At 39.4% G+C, this 20,937-nt stretch overlaps 2 protein-coding genes across 2 annotated transcripts in view; both read left to right on the forward strand.

The window, feature by feature from the left end:
• Window positions 1-20,937, forward strand: part of SLC4A4 (solute carrier family 4 member 4) — a 389,797-nt gene that overhangs the window by 12,525 nt on the left and 356,335 nt on the right. The gene's annotated exons all lie outside the window — the stretch shown is intronic.
• LOC129405055 (40S ribosomal protein S15a-like) lies at window positions 1,112-19,313 on the forward strand. Its single transcript, XM_055140014.1, has 2 exons — window positions 1,112-1,154; window positions 19,036-19,313. The coding sequence occupies exons 1-2, from the start codon at window positions 1,112-1,114 to the stop codon at window positions 19,311-19,313; spliced, it is 321 nt and encodes a 106-aa protein (XP_054995989.1).

Consider the following 20,937-nt stretch of genomic DNA (forward strand, 5'->3'; position numbering starts at 1 on the left):
GCAAACGCCCTACCCCCTGTACTATTGCTCCTTTCCCCCCAACCTCCACAATTTGTAAGTTTTTGTTTGGGGTACTGGGGATGAAAGCTGAGTTGGCCTTGTGCAAGGCAAGTGCTGAAGTATATTTTGGCTCCCCGAGCACAGTTCTTGACATATTAATAAGTTTTTGACTGAGTAAGTGAACAACACATTTAAGCATCTTTCTGGAGATGTTATTCCGCCTATTCAAACTGCTTTACTGATTTCCCTTTCTGACTTTTGCTTTCTGTTGCTGATGTAAGCCACAGACAGAGTTTAATAAGCATCAGCTCGAAAATTGAGTTTAAAGGCTAGAACTTTGAGATTACCCATTTCACTGTATAGTTCCGATCAAGTTTATGTCCCTAAGTAACACACACAGAAGCTGGAGAACCCTTGAAAATTATTACACTGCTATTCACCCTTTGTGTGTGGGGGGGCATCCCCAAAGCTTACACATTGAATATTTTTAGCTTTTGTAATTAGAACACTGGTGAACAAATCCCTAGGTTTATTCTGTAGTGTGTTCTCCAATGCCAGTACCGTGGAAACCTGTTTCATGTGAAATTGAATGCTTAAGAGTGATTAATAGTTGAAAACAGAGAACCTTTTCTGCTTAGTATGGGTGGGACATGTCTCATATATGTCGATGATATTATCAAAAGCATATTTGTAACATATACCTTATAAAGATTTGTGTAAAGCAACAATTCATAGTAGTTTGTAAGGTCTGTGGCACAATAATTGGTTTGACTTTGTGAACCTGTTATTCTTTTATTTGTGAAGAGGCTTAATGTCTTTTATTTATTTTAAAATAAAATAGAATTCAAATTTGCATAATTTTTTTGAGAATTATTGGTAATTATCCATTTGCAAATCAAGGTACTTGGAACTCAGATTTCGATGTGGAAATCTAATTAGACCTTTTTTTCTTTTTTAGCCCAGAGGCTGATTTTCCTTTTCTTTATTCTTGCATTTAAATTCCTTTTTCTTTTTCTCTTTTTTTGGGTCACATTAGGCCTTGTCAGGAATACTCCCAATATGGTGCTCCCAATATGGGCTCAGGGGTTGTTTCCGGTGGTGCTGAGGAACTATGTCGGGCCCAAGAACGGAACCTTATGCAAAGACGAAATCAGGTGCGAAGAAGACACTCTAGTCCTTTGCGCCATCTCCTGGCCCTGTTTTCCTTTTGCTTTTTCTGGCTTCTTTTTGATTTTGGGTGACACCTGGTAATGCTCAGGGATTCCTCTGGTCTCTGCACTCAGGAATCTCTTCTGGCGGTGCTCGGGAGACCGTATGAGGTGCTGGGGATGGAATCCAGGTCGGCCAAGTGTAAAGCCCTGTGCACCGTACCAGCTGGACTATCTCCCTAGCCCCTGTCTGTTTTGGCTTTTAAGGGGCGCTTAGGGGCCCCGGGGCCACTCCCAGCTTGTAGCCAATTGCAGTGCAACTTGGGTCTTGTGGTGCCCAGCTGGGCCACCCCAGTGGTGCTTCTGGGCCCCCATCCCTGACCCCTGTCTTCCCAATCCCTCTGGTCTTATTCTTTATTAGAAAGCTGGTGGTAATCTCGGTTGGTTGCCTCTGATCATTTAAGTACACTGGAGGCCTAAACACAACACCTGTTCAGAATAACCTGTCTCTACATTTTAGGCACCATTCCTCATGTGTGTGACCCCAGTGTGGATGCCTTAGGGGATGGTGAGAAGTAGAATAACCTGGTATAGTGAACAGTGTTTGTTTTCTATTGCAGACACAATGCTATGGAGAACTAAAACAAATGTTAAGGAAATAGGAAGCTTGAGGAATGGCTGTTGAAAGAAATAGTGAATGCCAGAAAAACCTCATTTTCGGGTGATGTCAGTGCCATGAAAAGTTTAACTGGTCTGTTTTAATAAATCCAGACATATCTGGTTTTACTATATTATTTGCTGGAAGCAAGGCGACTCTCTTGTCCATTTGTTGTCCACCCGAATGGGGTGTTATGGACTTAGGGAACGGCAAGGTTTTAAATAGGATCATGACAGACATTCATGGCTCGGCTGACTTCCCTGGGAATGGGATTTGCACTTCAATTTTTTTTTTTGTTTGTGCTTTAGCATGGAAGTCTGTTATCTAAATGACTTGCTGGAAATCTCCTCCTCCTCTCCTCCTCCTCCTCCTCCTCCTCCTCCTCCTCCTCCTCCTTCTCCTTCCCCTTCCTCTTCTTCCTTCTTCTTCTTCCCTCCTCCTTCTTCTTCCTCTTCCTCTTCTTCCTTCTTCCCTCCTCCTCCTTCTTCTTCTTCCTCTTCCTTCTTCTTCCTTTTTTCTTTTTCTTCCTTTTCTTCTTCCTCCTGCTTCTCCCTTTTCTTCTTCTTCTTCCTCCTCCTCCTCCTTCTTCTTCCTCTTCCTTCTTCTTCCTTCTTTCTTTTTCTTCCTTTCCTTCTTCCTCCTCCTCCTTCTCCTCCCTTTTCTTCCTCTTCTTCCTCCTCCTCTTCCTCCTCCTCCTCCTCTTCTTTTTCCTCCTTTTCCTTCTTCTTCCTCCTCCTTTTCATCTTCCTCTTCCTTCCTCTCTTCCTCCCTTACTGATGCTCAGAGACTGCTAGACTGCTTCCGAGGTGCTTCTTACAGGTCACGCCTGGTAGATTTTGGGTGGATCCATCACAACCATGCAGTGTTGGGATGGAACCAGGCCCTCCAGGCCCTCCACAGGCAAAGCTTGCTCCAGCCCTTTGAGCTGTATCCTCAGCCCCTGGGAATTTCCCTCTTGTTTTGTATATTTCCTATTGTTGCTGTGCCTCTAACCCAGCAGGACCCTGAATGAAGTCCTGAAAGCCTTAGTTGGTGAGATGTGTTTGCTGTGACGGAGGATAAGATCTTCTGAGTGAGATCAGTCACACCTTCAGACTTTGAGTGTTGGTGACTGCACTTACTCCCGAAACCTCTGGTTGCCGCTTGCCTGGTGACTGTGGCCACTGCAAGACCTCACAGTACAACTGCTTTGAAAATTCCTTTATTCCTTTGACTTCCGGAGACCACCCTTCGAGAGGAGCTCTCCTGAGGCTAGCAGAGAAGGGCCTCCCGGTGGAGAGATTGCTCAGTTCTGCTTTAGGAAATGGCCGAGCGTCAACAGTTGAAGCAGAAGCACTCAGCGCTCATGGTTGCGCTTTCACACGCCGAGCTCCTTTGCCGGGGAAGGAGAGACAGGGCACATAGGGAATGGCTCAGAGATTTAGACAAATGAGATCCGGTCAGTTTGCTTGAGGAATACATCAGGCAATGAACAAAAACATTCATCCAAAAAAGCATCAGAAGAAAACAGTTCAAATACTCATATGTTATTTTTCTACCAAAATTTTGGGCAGTGATTTCTACACTTTGGTCATTTTCTGCTTATTGCTCTGCACTCCGATTTAATTTTCCATGTATATTCATGTTATCCTCCTGTATTTTGTGCTTCCGAAGTGTAAAACTGTGTCTTACAAACTATCTTTTGTGCTCCTCACAAATGGCTAGCATATTCTATAGGGAAAATATTTATTTAATAGAATAATACAGAAAAAAATCGAAAGAGGCTAGAGTTACCCATTCATTCTATCCAACTTGATCTAAACTCCCTTTCTCCTCAGAGAGATTCCTCTAGTGGCTCCAATCGTCGCCCTTACATCTCTCAGTTATTGTGGAATTTGTTCTCATGAAGTTTGGAGTAACTTTTTGGAAAACTCTTTTGTTACTAGGGCTTGAGATGTGATAATTTCTTGGAAAAATTACCTCACCTTTCTATTTTGATAGAATCACATTTTTTGGTGGGGGGAGGGGCATCAGTTTCCTAAACTGGATAGTTTTCTTTTTTAATTGGAAAGTACATTTGTGAGATTAAAAGACGTTTGATACTCCTCCCACCCCCTCCCCTGCCCTCTCCCCTCTCCTCCTCCCCTTCCCTTCTCCCACCTCCCCTTCTCTCCCCCTCCCCTCCCCTGCTTTTGCTGCCTTTGGTGCAATGACTGGGGTTGCCTATTCGGTTGCCGAGTGTGTCTCCACATCCTTAATTGCTGTGTTTTCTCCTGGTGTAGCGCTCGCTCGCATGCGTGTGACGGTGCTGGAGCACTGCTGCGGGCCGTGTGCAAGGCAGTGGGGAGCACTCTCAGGGGCCCACACTTGTGAGATGGGCGCTTCGCTGCTGACCCACCCCCTGGGAGAGTTTTCATGGACCTACACTTGTGAGATAGGCATTTGCTGCCGAACCAGCCCCATAGCCCAGATTTTAACATCTTTAAAAAAAAGAACTTTTGGGGCCGGAGCGATAGCACAGCGGGTAGGGCGTTTGCCTTGCACGCGGCCGACCCGGGTTCGATCTCCGGCATCCCATATGGTCCCCCAAGCACTGCCAGGAGTAATTCCTGAGTGCAAAGCCAGGAGTAACCCCTGAGCATCGCTGGGTGTGACCCAAAAAGCAAAAAAAAAAAAAAAACTTTTAATTTTGAAGTAATTGTAGGCTCAGAGGAAATTGTGAAAATATAGTAATTTTTTTTTTTTTACAGCGCATTCACCCAGGCCTCCTTCAGTGAGCATGAAAGATCTAAAAAGGCATTTACCCAAACAGATTGACAAGGAATTATATTTAAAAAAATGCTTTCTCTGAAGAAATGCTTACTAATTAGCTCTGACTTATACTGTAGGTCCTTTAAGGAATCGGAATTAGGCTCACCTAAGTGTTCCGGGGGTTTCAGTTGGAAAAGTGCCCAGTGTTAGGCAAGGGAGGTTTGCACTGACTTCTTTACTCACACCAGTGAACTTGATTTTTGCTTTTATTTAAACCAGTTTTTTTAAAAAAATTAATAACAGTGAATTCAGGATCTTAAATCCAGAATATTCTAATAAAATTTTGGAAGTATGTAACACAAATATAAGGTAAATAGAATTCCTTTATGGTGCTGGTATTAGGGCACCATTGTAGAACTGAGTTGTTTATAAAGGTGAGAATAATATTGAATTCTTTCAGTGTCTTTATCCATCTACCTATCAATATCTTAGGTATATATTGTTTGTCTTATAAACTTTGCATCTGATTATTTTTATTTTTATTTATTTTTTGCTTTTTTGGGTCACACCCGGCGATGCACAGGGGTTACTCCTGGCTCTGCACTCAGGCATTACTCCTGGCGGTGCTCGGGGGACCATATGGGATGCTGGGAATCGAACCTGGTTGGCTGTGTGCAAGGCAAACGCCCTACCTGCTATGCTATCGCTCCAGCCCCAAACTTTGCATCTATAATATATGTGAATGTACAATATGACATAATTAGAAAAGATGTTTTATCTATGATATATACAGTATTTCTAGTGAAATCCCAGTGTTTCATTAATCTCTACTATATTGATAAACTATTATATTTGAACCAGGCATTTGAGTTTAATTATTACCTCATTTGAGTTTAATTATTACCTAATCACTGTCTCTATCATCCCGTTGCTCATCAATTTGCTGAATGGGCACCAGTAACGTCTCCATTGTGAGACTTGTTGTTACTGTTTTTGGCATATCGAATATGCTATGGGGAGCTTGCCAGGCTCTACTGTGTGGGTGAGATACTCTCGGGAGCTTGCCGGGCACTCTGAGAGGGCTGGAGGAACCGAACCCAGGTCGGCCACGTGCAAGGCAAATGCCTTACCCTCTGTGCTGTCACCCCAGCCAATTATTACCTAGTAGGATGTTTTTTTAGTGCAAATGTTTATATCCGTCCATGTTCTGAACCTAGGTAATCTTACATAGAATGCTCCCATGAAGGTTTGATCTTATACCGTTGGGCAGACACTACTAGAGAAATGAACTACTTGTCATGAAATAGAGGAATGTTTCTTTAGGAGAACAGTTAGAAATCAAAGTGAGTGCCTTAATCAACAGCAATGTCATCTGAAAAACCTCACCTATGTTTATAATCTTGTAAATGCCACTACAACAAATCTAGAAACTTGGAGGCAAGTCTAAAAACTAACAATAGAGAAATATATTTAGCATATATTTATGTGACCATTTATGTGACCATTTCAAGCCAAGAGGAGAAGCTGGCTTCTTTTTTTTTTTATAATTTAACGTATTTGTTATAGTTTAGTTAGCATGGTTATGAAAATGTTAACATTTATGATATTGAAACTGGTTTCTTTAAGAAGAGAAAGTCCAGAGCAAATCTTTAGATAGAAGTATTTATGCAGTTTACAGGGGAATATGGACATGTTTGCTAAACAGATCTACTCTTTTGGATGGTATTCTCTCTCTCTGTCTCATCGCACTTTGTTTAAGTCACTTGTTATTTTGTAGAATATTTTTCCCTTTGATGTCGCTGAATGCTGGCCTTCAGGATTGTGTGTCTGACCCGATGACTTTTCCTACAAAGTTTACCTGCGTCTGCCTGTCTTCTCTCAGCTGTGGGCTTTGACTAGAAGCTCATTGTTATACTTAAGTTTATTAGTTGATTAGATATTTACACTTCCTTGTAAAAGTTCTCTGAATTAAATCTATAGTTTGGTATTAGATAAAATAAAGTTGAGTGTTATTTCTTAGTTGAAGCCAACACCTTTAGTTCTGTGTTCATTTGAGATAACTGCACTCATGTGAAATAGCTTTTTCAGCTAAATTAAATATAGTTTATTTTGTGCAGGTTTATATCTATCTCTAGTAATAAAACATAGACTCTTATTATGTAAATACTCTATGTTTTAGCTACATGTTAGAATATTTTATCTAAGTATTTTGCATGAGCTAAATTAAGTATTTCATATTGACTTAAGTAAAAATTTAGGCACTTTACCGAAGATGTTATTTATATAACTTTTAGATAATTTCTTTATTTATGTAACTATTTTAGATAACTTCTTTAGATGTAATATCATGATCATGAATTGGCAAGTTAGGAAGGACAATGTAGGTTAAACACGAGTTTAACCTACAGCTTTTGTTTTTTATGATGGAAAGACCCTACTATAGGGGTTGGAATAACACTTTTGTAAACATAGGCCATCAAGAAAAACATGGTAGTGCATATGAACCGGACTTCAAACTGATGCCAGATGTGGGAACTGACTGAAAACTAGCTGAAGTACTAAGGTGGCAGTGTCACTGCCTGAACCGTACTAGACACTATGGCTTGCACGGTCTTGGAATTAAAAAAGGAAAAGTAATTGTCCTGTCAGTGCTCGGGGCTTTCTCCTGGTTCTGTGTTCAGGGATCACTTCTGGAGGGTTTGGGGAACCATATGGGATTTGCAGATTGAACCTGGGTCAGCTGTGTACAAGGCGAGTGTCCTGCCTTATGTACTATCGCTCCAGCCCAGAAATAATATTTGGAGGAACCCAATTCTGGGAAGTTGTGAATCTCTGTCTAATTGCAGGAGTGTTGTAGATATCTGTTGTCATTAAAATATGAAATATTCACTCTAAACGAATTTTTCTGATAAATGAAGCTTTATAAAGTGTCTAAAAAATTGTCTGAGAATGTTTTTGATATACACATCCCATAAGGAATTGTACATGGCTATCTTCTTTCTTAAGAATGTATTGAAATTAATTTCTCCTACTAGAAAATGAAGAAAAATGGTACCCAAAGTCAGTAGAAGAAAAGATATGAGAATGATTTTAGTGGAAACAAATGAAATAAAAAAAACTGTAACACAAATGACAATCAAACCAAGTACTACTACATTTAAAGGATGTAGACAATTGACAAATCCTCAGTTAGACTCAGGTGGAAAGATGAGAAAAACCCTAATAAATAGAATCAGAAATGAAAGGGAGATTCACAGTAGGTACCATAGAAATGCAAAGGAGCATTTGAACAACTGTGAACAACTTTATGCCAGTAAATTGAACTTTTTTTTTTTTTAGAATTTTCTATAATGTCCCCCAAACAGAATCAGGAGGAAATAGAAAACTTGTTAAGATTAGAAGCAAGAAAATGGAAATAGTCAGAAGACAACCACCTGTTCCCCACCACCGCCCCCGCAACCCCCCACCCCCCAATGAAAAAAAGGCCAGGTCAAGGTGGTTTGATTAAATTCTACCAAATGTAAATCAAACCGGTAATGAGATATTTTTTCACATCTGTGAGGATAACCACATATCAAACCTCTCAGGAAATGACAAGTGTTGATGGGGATGTGAAGAAAAAGGAATCCTCATTCAATGATAATGGAAATATAACTTGGCTCAACGTCTTTGGGAAAACACCAAGGAGACTGATCAAGAGTCAAAATGCCACGTGGTGGCAGCTGAGAGACTGAAATGAAGGGTTATTGGCATTTGGGGGCACACTGGATGTGCAACCCTGCCCTCCTAAAACATAGAACGCTTACACTCTAGTTAAAAACAGGACTTAATTTATATGCACAAAATTAACATTACAACACACAACCAATAAGTTTACCATTACCCTTTAATTAAATTGCTTTATAAAAACCGTTCCGAATCATTCTTTTCATTATTTTAGTATTTAAATTTAATAAATATAGAGCAGATCACCTGGAGTGTTTTAGAAATTTGGTTTTGATTCAAAGTAATGTTCTCATGGAGGCTCAGTCTCTGCCAATTCATTTCTCATTCACTTGGGGACATAGCTAATTTCTTTAGACAGTTTTTAGCTCTTTCATATTCAAATGGATGGAAAACATTTAATTTGAAACGACTTCCTTGCTCCTTTTCTCTTTCCTTCCTAAAAATATGGCAACCCTATCATATTGCTTAATTTTTAAGGAATGAACTGATTTTCCTGTGAACATTTAAAGCAGAGATAATGAAAAATGTGTTACACAAAGTACTTCTTAATATACATAATACTGCTATTTCCTTCTGTTTGTATCAGTATCCTATTGGTATGCCCTAATAAAGCCAACAGAACAGGGGAGGGTAAACTAACACACTTCCTTTGAAATAGTTATTTGTTAACATTATAATTTTTTAAGATTGAGACACCATGATTTACAAAGTTGTTCATAATAGAGTTGTTTCAGGAATGCGATGTTCCAACACCAATCCCACCACCAAAGTCCCCTTACTTCTGTCAGTGTCCCCAGGTTCCCTGCCACCCTTCAGCCTGCCCCCTTGGCAGGTATATAATAAATTTATTTCATATTACTTGTGCTGACAAAAGTTAATCAACAAAAGTCAGTTTGTAGTGATTGATTGCTATATGATTTTAACCTGTGTAAATACAGACCATTCAATGGAATATACTATACTGCCTATTCTCATTTACATGACTAAGTTTTCAACTCTGCATCTAAAACATATTACATTAAATTTTATATAGTGCTTGGGCTTATTGCAGTAATCATCCGTTCTTTCTGCCATAAATGAAGCTTCCCTGCCCTTGGCAGATATATCACAAGTAACTTTATTTCATATTACTTGGTTCCCACCCAAAAAAAAAATCCCTAAAAAAAAGCAAAGAGAGTTATCAGAAAGTAAATCAATAAAAATTAATTTGTGATGATTAATTGCTGTATATATTTTTTGTTGTTGTTGTTGTTTTGTTTTTTGGTTTTTGGGTCACACCTGGTGATGCACAGGGGTTATTCCTGGCTCTGCACTCAGGAATTACTCCTGGCGGTACTTATGGGATGCTGGGATTCGAACCCTGGTCGGCTGCGTGCAGGCAAACGCCCTACCTGCTGTGCTATTGCTCCAGTCCTGTATGTTTTTAACGTTTCTTAATGTAGTAGAGGGCAACCATATGCACTGTTAGTGAGAGCCATACTCAATGCCATACGATAGGAAGTTTCTCCTGTCTTGTGGAGGAGTTCTTTTAAAGCTTCTTGCAAAACTGGTTTCTAGGCTATGAATTATCTAAGCTGTTGCCTGTCCACAAAGCTCTGCACAATTCCTTTCCTTCAAATCCAAATGATAATAGAGCTGGGTAGAGTATTCTTGGTAAGGTTTTCATTTTATTGAGTTTTTGTACTGTATCTTTCCATATTCTTCTGGTTCCATAGAAGGTCATTTGATAGATCTGCTGTTCATCTTATGGGCGTTCCTTTGCATATAAGTTTCTTTCTTGATCTTGCTGCTTTCAGTATTCTGTTTCTACTTTTGGATGTTGTCATTTTAAGTACAGTATGTCTAGTAGTTTTTCTAATTGGGTCTATTTTCACTGGGATCCCCGGGCTTCTTGCTTCTTGAATCTCAGTGCCTGTAATCCTCAACTCCAGGGAATTCTTACTAATGATTTCTTTGGCAATTTGTATCGTCACCATATTTTCTTTCCTGTTCTTCAGGGACTCCAATGTTTTTTATATTGTTCCTCTTGGACTCATCTTATAGCTCTCTGGTGTGATATTCATTTCTTTTTAGACTATTTTTCCATCTTCTGCTGTTCCAAGTGTTTTCCTCTTTCTCTTCTTGGAGTTCCTCAATCTTTTGTTCAGCTACTGAGCAAAAGTTTGACTTTTTTATATCGCCTACCATATGCAGTTCTGTCATTTCTGGTTAGTAGATTTTAAAAAAAATTTTAATTCTCATTCTTCCTTGGGCTTTGCTGACTACCTGTGCTGTCATTTCTTTGAACTCAATGATCATCCTCACCATAGTGTCACTAAAAGCACTGTTGATTTACTGATGTTTTTACTCATTGAGCTTGGTGGATTCCTACATGTTCTCCCATTATTTTTCTAGTGCTCTTGCTGTGCTGGAGGTCAGTGTTTGTAGTTAACTCCCTCGACAGTGCTGAGGGATTAGTGAGAGGTTGCTCTCGTTCTTCTCTGCGAGCAGATCTGTTGAGTAGATCTGTCGTGGGGCTGTGAGCATCAGGAGCTGTGGCTTGAGCCCTTCATATGACAAGGTAGGGTGTGAAGGCTGCTGGCACCCACTCGGGAGGGAGGGGCTCTGCCTCCCTTTGGGACTAGGCCCGGTGATATCCGCTGGAGGTGAGCCTCCCCACGTGGTGGAGCGAGAAGAAGGTCATGAAGGAGCTGTGCTGTGGGCCTTTAGTATGGCACAGATCGGGTGTTGAGGCTGCTGGGAGAAATAATAATAATAATAATAATTATTATAATAATATTTTTGGGGGTCATGCCCATCATGTTCAAGGGTTACTTCTGTCTCTGCTCTCTGCACTCAGGAATTATTCCTGGCAGTGCTCGAGGGACCATATAGGATGCTGGGAATCAAATCCCAGGATTTGATATAGGATGCTGTGTGCAAGGTAAATGCCATCCTCTCAAGACTATTGCTCCAGCCCGATATAATAATAATAATAATTATTATTATTATTATTTTTGCTTTTTTGGGTCACACCTGGTGATTTACAGGGGTTACTATTGGCTTTGCACTCAGGAAGTACTCCTGGCGGTGCTCAGGGAACCATGTGGGATGCTGGGAATCGAACCTGCATTGACCGCATACAAGGCAAATGCCCTACCTGCTGTACTATTGCTCCAACCCTGAAATAATTACTTTTTAAAGGCCTTCCTTGAGCCCACGTTCATATTCAGTTTTCAGTTGCTTCTAGTTATTTTTAATTTCCTTATGGCAAATGAGATGCAAGAAGTGAGCCATGAAAAATACTTTATCTACAGATCAAAAATCCATTAGGAACTGTAGAGGGTGAAGATGATATAATCTTCATACAATGTGAAGATTTTATGACCAATATAATGTCAAGCTTAGTTGATCAATCAATTTTTGACTGCTTTGATATTTACTTTTCTTTCTTTTACTTGAACGGTTTGTGGGTTCCACTCAGAATCCCATAGTTAAATTTGTTATGTGGGTCAAGCACATAATAGAAATCATTTGTCCTCAGCAATGAGTGAGTTCCACCCCCCACCCCCCATTTTTTGGGACAAAATTTTATTTTGTTTATCATCTGACTTTTTAAGATTGAGGCACCATGATTTATAAAGTTACTTATAGTTGAGCTTCAGGTGTACAGTGTTCCGGTACCACTCCCATCACCACTTTCAACTTTCCTTTACCAATCTCCTCCCCAGTTTCTCTCCTGCCCCCCCAGCCTGTCTGTGATGTAAGAATGTTATCATTAATCATCCCTTAATTCAGAACTTAAAAAGTTAATTTAAAAAGGTACATTTTGAGATTTGGATCTCATTCTTTCAAATTTTGTTGGTTTTGTGGTTCTTATATATACATATATGTATAACATACACACATATATTTAATTTTTTTCATACCATACCTCTATAAAAACCTGTTTGCTTGAGGCCCTTGCTCCTACCCCTGTCACCCTCTGTGCACCTCTTCTTATTCCCCCACTTTTAGCCTCTTTCCTCCTTGTCCTTCTCGGTTTCTATAATTTAGGGACCAGGGTGGTCTTGGTGTCCCCCCTTTGGTACCTTGCTTTTCTTAGTCTTGTAATTCTGCATCCCAGAGATTAGTGAGAACATCCAGTATTTGGGTTTCTTCTGATTTACTTCACTTCACATGATATCTTCGAGTTCCACTAAAGTTGTAGCAAATTGCATAATTTCTTCCTTTCGAAGGATATATATTCCATTGTGTGTATATACCATACTTTCATTATCCATCCTTCTGTTGTTGGGCACCTAGGGTGATTCCATATTCTAGCTATTGTATTAAGTGCTGCAATGAATAATAGTGTTATAATGGCACACAAACATATATATATATATACATATGCATATGTATATATAAAACAATTTGTATAGCTGGGGATGTGATGAAAAGGAACTCTCACCCACTGCTGGTAGGAATTTTGTCTGGTTCAATCCCTACGGAAGACAATATGGAGAGTTTTCAGAAAAGTAAGACTAGAGACCCAGTAAGACCCAGCAATTCCACTCCTTGGTATCTAGCCCTAGGACACAAAAACACATCCAAAATAACATATGCACACCGTTATTTTTTTCCCCTTAGTGCTATTAAGAATTTATATGTCATGTTTATTTAAGTAATGTTTCACTTCCACAGATACAGATATATGTGTATGTTTATGTGTATATATTTAAATTTTATATAATATATATATAAATTTTCTTTAAAGAGGAAAATTCTTGGGAGAGGTGAATATGGATAGAAGGATTTAAAGTGGATTCCAGCAGCACCCTCTCATTACCTGGCCTGCTGGGCTGAGAATCACTAGGAGTGGGCCCCGAGCACCATTGGGAGGACCCTCTCCTAGAAACAAAGATTTAAAGTTGACACGAAGACATAAAATGATGGTAACAAAAATGATAAAAGCTCACCTTGTAGCAGGCCGTTTCTAAAATCAAAGATGATTTTTAAATCATCTTTGGGTGGCTTCTGTTCATAAAAACCCTGTCTTTTTAGAGAAATGTTCATTTTTTTTTTCTAATAGAAGCAAGTCCCATATGCTTACCTCTATACTATTCCACTGTACACATATTTATATGAGTTTTAGTTATTTGACAAAAAAATCTTAGTCTTGAGTCATTGTTTTGAATTTTAAGTAAATTCATGACAGAATATTTTGTCGATAAGGAGGAGGACACATAGTAATAACACTTTTAAATTTAAGTAGAATAGCTTGTTATTTTTATTTAGGGATTTGATCAAGGTCAGTTTCATAGATTTTTTTAATCTAAAATTCTATGTGTAATGTGGCCATGGACACTTAAATGCATGTTTACTTACATGATAGCTAATACATAAATGTTATTTAGATTTTAATTTCAAAGTTTTGCAAAGGAAATATTCCATCAAGTCACTGTTTATTATCTTAAACAAGAGGAAGAATACTAATAACCATCATTATAAATTTCAGTAAAGATACGTTAGAATTTACAGTTTTTCTGAATTTCAGGGACTGTCTTTTTTACTCAGATAATGCTCAAAGGTTGACTCTTTCTATATGAAAGTTTTCATGTGAATGTTGGCTTTTTGGTCTAATGGTCTAAGTGAAATGGAAAAAGAAAACGTGAACTTATACTAATGATTCTGTTTCCAGTGATAAACCTGGTGAGTTCACTTTAAGTGTGGTTTTTTGAAAATTGATGGTGATTTTTAGCACTTAGCTTCTTATCTCCAAAGCACTTTCCAAATGTTGAATAATTAATTGCCACAATCCCCCTGTGGGGGTAGAATAGCAAGCATGTCTTTCTATTTACCAGGAAACCATTATGGAAGAGCCTGGAAATGCTTTTTAAATTTTTTTATTTTTAGAGGTTTTTATGTTTTTTTTTTTTCAAGGTCACCAGCATTTAAAATGCTGTCCTGGTTTCCAATCATAGAGTTGAGAGACAAATAAGCAATAATGTTGAACTCTTGGAAAAATTTTAAATGCTCCTGTAGAGACTTCATGCTTCATATTAATCCCCTGGCTTACTGTTTCATAGTACAATTAAAAAATAGAATATTGAATATTAGTAAGTTTATTACTTGGAAATAGTAGTAGATTCTATTATTTCCTGAAGCATTTAGTAATTTGGAAACATTTTAGAACTAGGAGAACAAACTCCAGTTGCAAAACAATTCATATTCTTCCCCCTCGAATTTTACTTATTTCCCCACACCATGTCCTACAGAGTTGTCCAACTTTGCTGAACAAAGTTGTTCATGATGATTTGTTGCAGACATTCAATATCCCAACATTAATCTCACCATCACTGTCACCTTCCCTCACCACTGTCTCCATCTTACAACTGCCTCTCAAAATGGTGCCCCCATAGCAGGCCCCAAATAATTGATCTTATATTGCTTGTTACTACCGAACGGCTAACAGGATAACCCCCCAAAAATATTTATGTAAAGGAAATCATCATCATCATCATCATCATCATCATCATCATCATCATCATCATCATCATCATCCCATTGATCATTGATTTTCTTGAGTGGTCTCAGTAACTTCTCCAATTGTTCTAGCCCTGAGATTTTTAGAAGCCTCTCTTTACTCGTCCTTCCCAATGGTGCCGCATTGGTGGCTCTTTCAGGGTTAGGGAAATGAGACCCATCATTGTTATTGGTTTTGGCATATGAATATGCCACGGGGAGCTTGTCAGGCTCTCCCATGTGGGCAGAAAACTCTTGGTAGCTTGCCAGGTTCTCCGGGAGGGAGAACTAGGCTATAAGATGTCGAGTTTGGTTTAATAGTCTCTGGATGTTGGCCGTTGATGGGATTGCACTGTGCCGAGGGCAGTTTCTGGGTGTGACCGCCTCCCTACTGGAAAATGGGGGATCTGGTCGGAAGAGGCCCAGTCCTGATCCAAGCAGGCTTGGAGGTCTCATCCCCGGGTCCCACACACCTGGGTTCCTCTCCACACATTCTATAAAAGAAAATTTGTGAAAATTATTGTATTTCACCATGGGGACATTAAGAACTTGTCTGAGGCTTTACTAAGCTGTTGTTGCAAAGTAGAGCCTTCTGTGTTAATGTTTTTGTTAGTCAAGATTGGTTGACTTTTGTGTTACATTCCATCCAACCTGGTGTGCTGCCTAGGTTGTTAGGCAGTGTTAGAGAGTTTGGAGATACCATTCCAGAAAATCCAAAATAGTTAATTGGGCAGTCCGGCCAGAGGCATGGTGTTGGCTTTGAGTTGTGGGAGTGGCTTTCAGGGCTTTGTTAGGGTGGGAGCTGACCCACCCTACTTTGAAATGCCTTAAAGGCCTCAGCCAGACTGGGTGTTTGAGAAATTTTTGTGACTTGTTGATCTCTTTCGAGATTCATTTACAAGTCTCTGGAACTAGGTTGGTTGATGAGCTTACTTGGTGGTGGTGGGGTGTCAAAATTCACACTTTTTGGGAAGTGCTTTTAATAAAGAAGTAACTGTTTCAAGCATTTTCTTTTTTCTTTTTGGGGGTCATACCCAGATTGCACAGGGATTACTCCTGGCTCATGCACTCAGGAATTACTCCTGGTGGTTCTGGGAATCGAACCCGGGTCGGCCACATGCAAGGCAAATGCCCTACCCACTGTGCTATCGCTCCAGGTTCTGTTTTAAGCTTTAACATGATCTTGGAGTCCAGTGGAATATTAGAGATGATTGGCGTTGGAGTTAGTAAATCCCAAAGGAGTTGAGGAGGGGCAGTGAGGAAAGTAGGAGGGCCCAGAGGTTACTGTGCTCTCCCAGAGAGTTGCCATATTGGCCAGACCAACTCCTGACTTGTTTGTGTTGCCAGCGTCAGGATGTCTACTGATTAGCTCTCTGGAGAGATGCAGTTTGTTTGAAGTCTCAGTGGAAAATGGCAGAAACTATCCATCCCTTGGGTTCTCAACCCTTGGAATAGAAAAGAGCCAGAATATTTTTTGGGAGCTCTATGTTGTGAGAGTCTCACCAGCTAATAAAGAGTTCTTCAGTGGTGGTTATGTCTGATGTGCTATTTCTTTGCAAGTGAACACCTCAGAAGGTAAAGCAGAGTTAGACTCTAGATGTCCTCTCATGGATATGGGATCTAGATAATATGAAAGCATCAACTTATAGTCATCTACTAAGTGCAGGGATTTTCATAGTCTTGTGGTCTGAAGTCCAGTTAGGTTTAATGCTCGGACCCCATGAAGTCCCATATATTTTATATATAATTTGTATGTATATGTGTGTGTTATTTGAGCATACCTTTAAATTTCATGATATTGCTATAACTATGGTATATGAAAAAATATAATCTGTAACCCTTCCTAAGAATGTTGATTTCCACCCCTCCAAATAGAAAAGTGAAGTATTTTTAGTCATTTCCTTAAAATTTGGACAGAAAGGAAAGGAGAACTGATCAGTTTTGGAATATCACCTCTAAAAACTACTGTTTGTACATTGTGAGAAGTAGCAGAAAAATGCAATGAAGCAATCAAAACTAATAATTGCTTAGTTTAACAAAATAACATTGTTATTTAATCATAGTATCTTCACTTGGAAAGGTAGTGATTAGATCTATTTTATTTGAAATCAGTCTTGTGACTTTCTTATTATTAGATGCTTTTATCAGAAGAAATTCTTCCTTAAAAGGCAGTTTCAGTTGCACATTTGTAAGTTGGCTTACTTTCAGACATGAGGTGCTTTGATAGCACTTTTGTGGGAAGCAACTCGGAGTATGTGGTAGAATACAAATGGGGCACAGAGGAATTCTTTGCTTGTATTTGGTTCCTTCAGTAAGCAGTGTAGCTGTTTTCCCAAATATTGGTAGATTAGTTTTTTTTGTAAATAGGGTAATGTTTTATGAGAAATGTTCTAAGTAAAGTCTTTATTGCAGTTTATTGCAGAAAATTTGATATTTAAAGAAATACTGCAAAATAAAAAAACGGATATATATGAGTGTGAAACAAGAGACTTTTTTTTAGGGGGGTACACATGGTGGTGCTTGGGGGCTACTCTGACTGTGCTCAAGGGTTGCTCCTGCAGGTGCTTTGGGACCATTAGGTGCCAGGAATTGAATCTGAGTCTGCCACATGCAAGGCAAAAGCTTAACCTCTGTGCTAGTTCTCCAGTCCCAATTATGGGTCCTTACCCGAATTCACAGTTGATCTTTGGGAACAGAGATCAGTATCCCTATAAAATTATAGAAATATTTTGAAATATATAGAAATGAAATATATAAAATATTTCTATAAATTATATAGAAATGCAAATGTAAAATATATAGAAATATTTTTATAGAAATATAGAAATATAAAATTATCAAATATTATAGATATATACAGAATCTTCTGTCCCTGCACCAGGCTGTCTTCACCAAGCCCCCCTCAGAGGGGGGTGACTTGAACTTCCCTCACCTGTAGAGCCCTGGCAGCCAAAAACCTCCAGAACCCAACCTCAGCCATGTTCAAAGCCACTCTCCACATGCTTGGATGAGCCTCAGCCATGAAGAAACCGATAGAGGAACCCAGGTATGCGGGACTTGTGGCTGAGATCTCCAAGCCTGCTCGGATCGGGACTGAGTCTCCTCCAACCAGATCCCCAGTTTTCCAGGAGCTTGGCAGTCACACCACATACTGGCGCCATGTAATCTCAACAGCCAAGATCCAGAGGCTATAAAACAAAACTCCTGGAAGAGAGTGATGCAGAATTTCACACAGCAGAGTCTGGCAAGCTACCAGTGGCATATTTGATATGCCCAAAGGAGTAACAATAATTCACCTCATTCCCATGACCCTGAATGTGATAGGGACGAATAGAGACATTACTGGTGCCCGCTCAAGCAAATCGATGAGCAATGGGATGACAGTGATACAGTGACAGTTATAGGCATGTATCATTGTATTTTGAGGTTAGAATCAATAACTATTACCAGATTTATAGTAATGTAAATTACTATGAAGATTATGATAAAAATTATAGCCATTTTATATACATGCTAGATATGTGCTGTACCACTTGCACGATATCCTCAGACTCTATATTGATATATTAATGTTCAAAGTTTCTGATGGCTGTAGGTGGGTGATTTGGAAGGTCATTAGGCAGCAGAATAAGACCCTCATACATGGGCTTTGTACTCTTATAAGTGATCCCATTTAAAGTTCCTTAACACATTCTTCCCTGTGAGGAAATAGTGTTAAGCTTGATTTGTTTGTTTTTTTGCTTTTGGGATCATACCCAGTGATGCACGGGGGTTACTCCTGTCTGTGCACTCAGGAATTACTCCTGGCAGTGCTGTGGGTCCATATGGGATGCTGGGAATCGAACCCGGGTCGGCTGCGTGCAAGGCAAACGCCCTATATGCTGTGCTATCGCTCCAGTCCCAAGAGTGTTAAGCTTGAAGCCGAAAGAAAATCCTCCCTGAACCATCGTGGCACTCTGATCTCGCGCTTTTAGCCTTAAGTACCTCGGCAGCACATTTCTGTTATCTGTAAGTGCCCTTCTTGTGATGGTTTTTTCATTGCAACTTGAATGGACAGGACGGCACGAAAGTTCTGGACATCTGTGAGTAGATCTCTGAATACTCACTACTGAACTATCCAGTGGCAAATGATTCAGAGGTAAATTTTATGTTAGATGTTGTTTCACAAGGTTAAAGAAAGTGTCAGTTAGGGGGCAGGTACGGGGCAAATAAAAAAAAAGTGTTCGCTCTTTGCGATGTTTCTGTGTTGACACATTTTTCTGTGGCTGTCTGGCCTCTTGCTGTCAGGCATCAACAGTGCTGAGAAGAGGGTAGAATGCCACGTCCCGACCAGGCCGCGCTCCACAGTCACTGCCCGGTTTCTGAGCGTGACGATGAAGCGTGACTTCTTTGACGAACTTGAAGTCAAGGATGATCAGAGAGCTGGGAGACATTGTGCATGTCACAAGCAGGGTAAACAAACAGAGTGTGGGGTGATCACCCTCAGATGTGATGTGCAGCTGCAAGATCTAGAAAAATGGCAGAGTGACCTGCTTCTGTCCCATCAGTTTTATTTCATTTATTGACGACCTCACTTGGCATCACGGATTGTGAAGAAGCAGGATGAAAATACACAGAAGGGAAAGTCCTAGTATTCTCTTTCTAGGGATGACGTATATATCACTGTAGTGTCACTGTTATCCCTTTGTTCATCGATTTATTCAAGCGGGCACCAGTAATGTCTCCATTCGTCCCAGCCCTGAGATTTTAGCAGCCTCTCCTTACTCTTTTTTTCCCAACGATTTGAGACAGGGCCAGGGGAATGAGACCTGTTATTGTTACTGTAGTTGGCATATCCAGTACGCCACGGGGAGCTTGCCAGGCTCTGCTGTGTGGGCAGGATACTCTCGGTAGCTTGCCGGGCTCTCCAGGAAGCATATATATATATATGTATATATACATATATACATATATATATAGTAAATCGAGATAAGAAATATATACATGTATATATACAGAGGAGCAAAATATATAGAGGTGCAAGTAAAATCCTTTAATGGGAAAAAAGTAGTAGGACTGAGTATAGTGATTGATTCCTATGCATTAGATTTCACAGTGTGTAAGATAAGTAAGGAAAAAACCCCACCAGTAGCTCAATCAACCAAGATCCTGATAGGAAATATATTTATTGAAATCCACGAACAGTCCTTAAATCTTATTATGACCTGTAATTGTAACCATTCATCCAGCAAATGCACAATTATTTTGATTATTAAAAAATAATAGGAGAAGATGGCTTCCTATCCCAGTGATTTTCTTTCCGTACCATATTTTAGTGGAAATAAATTATGCAGTAGTTCAGGATCAGGCATCAGACCAACAGATTGTAATATTACTTGTCACTTAGACTGTGGTCTTGGACTAGTCACTTGATATCCACTGCCCCTGATCTATAAAATAGGCAGAAAGAGAGTACTGGTATCCAAGGGAATTGTGAAAAATCAAATGCTCTAATATGTATTGACAACAGTACCTTTCTCAGGATATGGGCTTAATAATTGTTAGTTTGTTACCTCTTCTGAAGTGCTGTCTGACTATAAGATAGATGAGATACTTTAGGTAGATACTTTAGCAAGAAGAGATGAGGTGTTGGCTGTTTTTCAAACACTGTAATTGTCCCTTGAATCAATGAGAATTGACAGTTTATGTTATCTGACACTAGTCTGATTCTCATGGAGCTGTTTCATTTGATTTAGTATGTCTAGACACATGGGTCTTTCGAATAGACTATTTCTAAGCTCATTAATTTGAAATTATAAAAATTAGGACTTGGGATGTGTCTCACAGTGGCAAATGCATTTTATGCACGAGTCCCTGGGTTTGACCTTTGTCACTGCAAACACATACAGACATGAAAAAAAAATCATAACAGAATTATAAACATTTAAAATACCTGTAACAGTGTGATAAATTTGTAGGATGACTTCCAGATACTGAAATCATGACTTTCCGAATCACTGTTGATTTTAAAACTAAATATTATTCTCATCCTTTGTGGATATTTAATTTTTTGTTTTTGTTCACACACACAGGAAAGGTCACAGTGAAATGCCCTTTAATATGTTAAAATTAGATAATTTAACTTGATTTGCATCTTTCTGCAATGATGGAAGAAGCTCTAGAAGTGGGAAAGTGATGCAAAATTTGCTG

This window comes from Sorex araneus, chromosome 5, assembly GCF_027595985.1.
Source record: "Sorex araneus isolate mSorAra2 chromosome 5, mSorAra2.pri, whole genome shotgun sequence".
Lineage (NCBI taxonomy): Eukaryota > Metazoa > Chordata > Mammalia > Eulipotyphla > Soricidae > Sorex > Sorex araneus.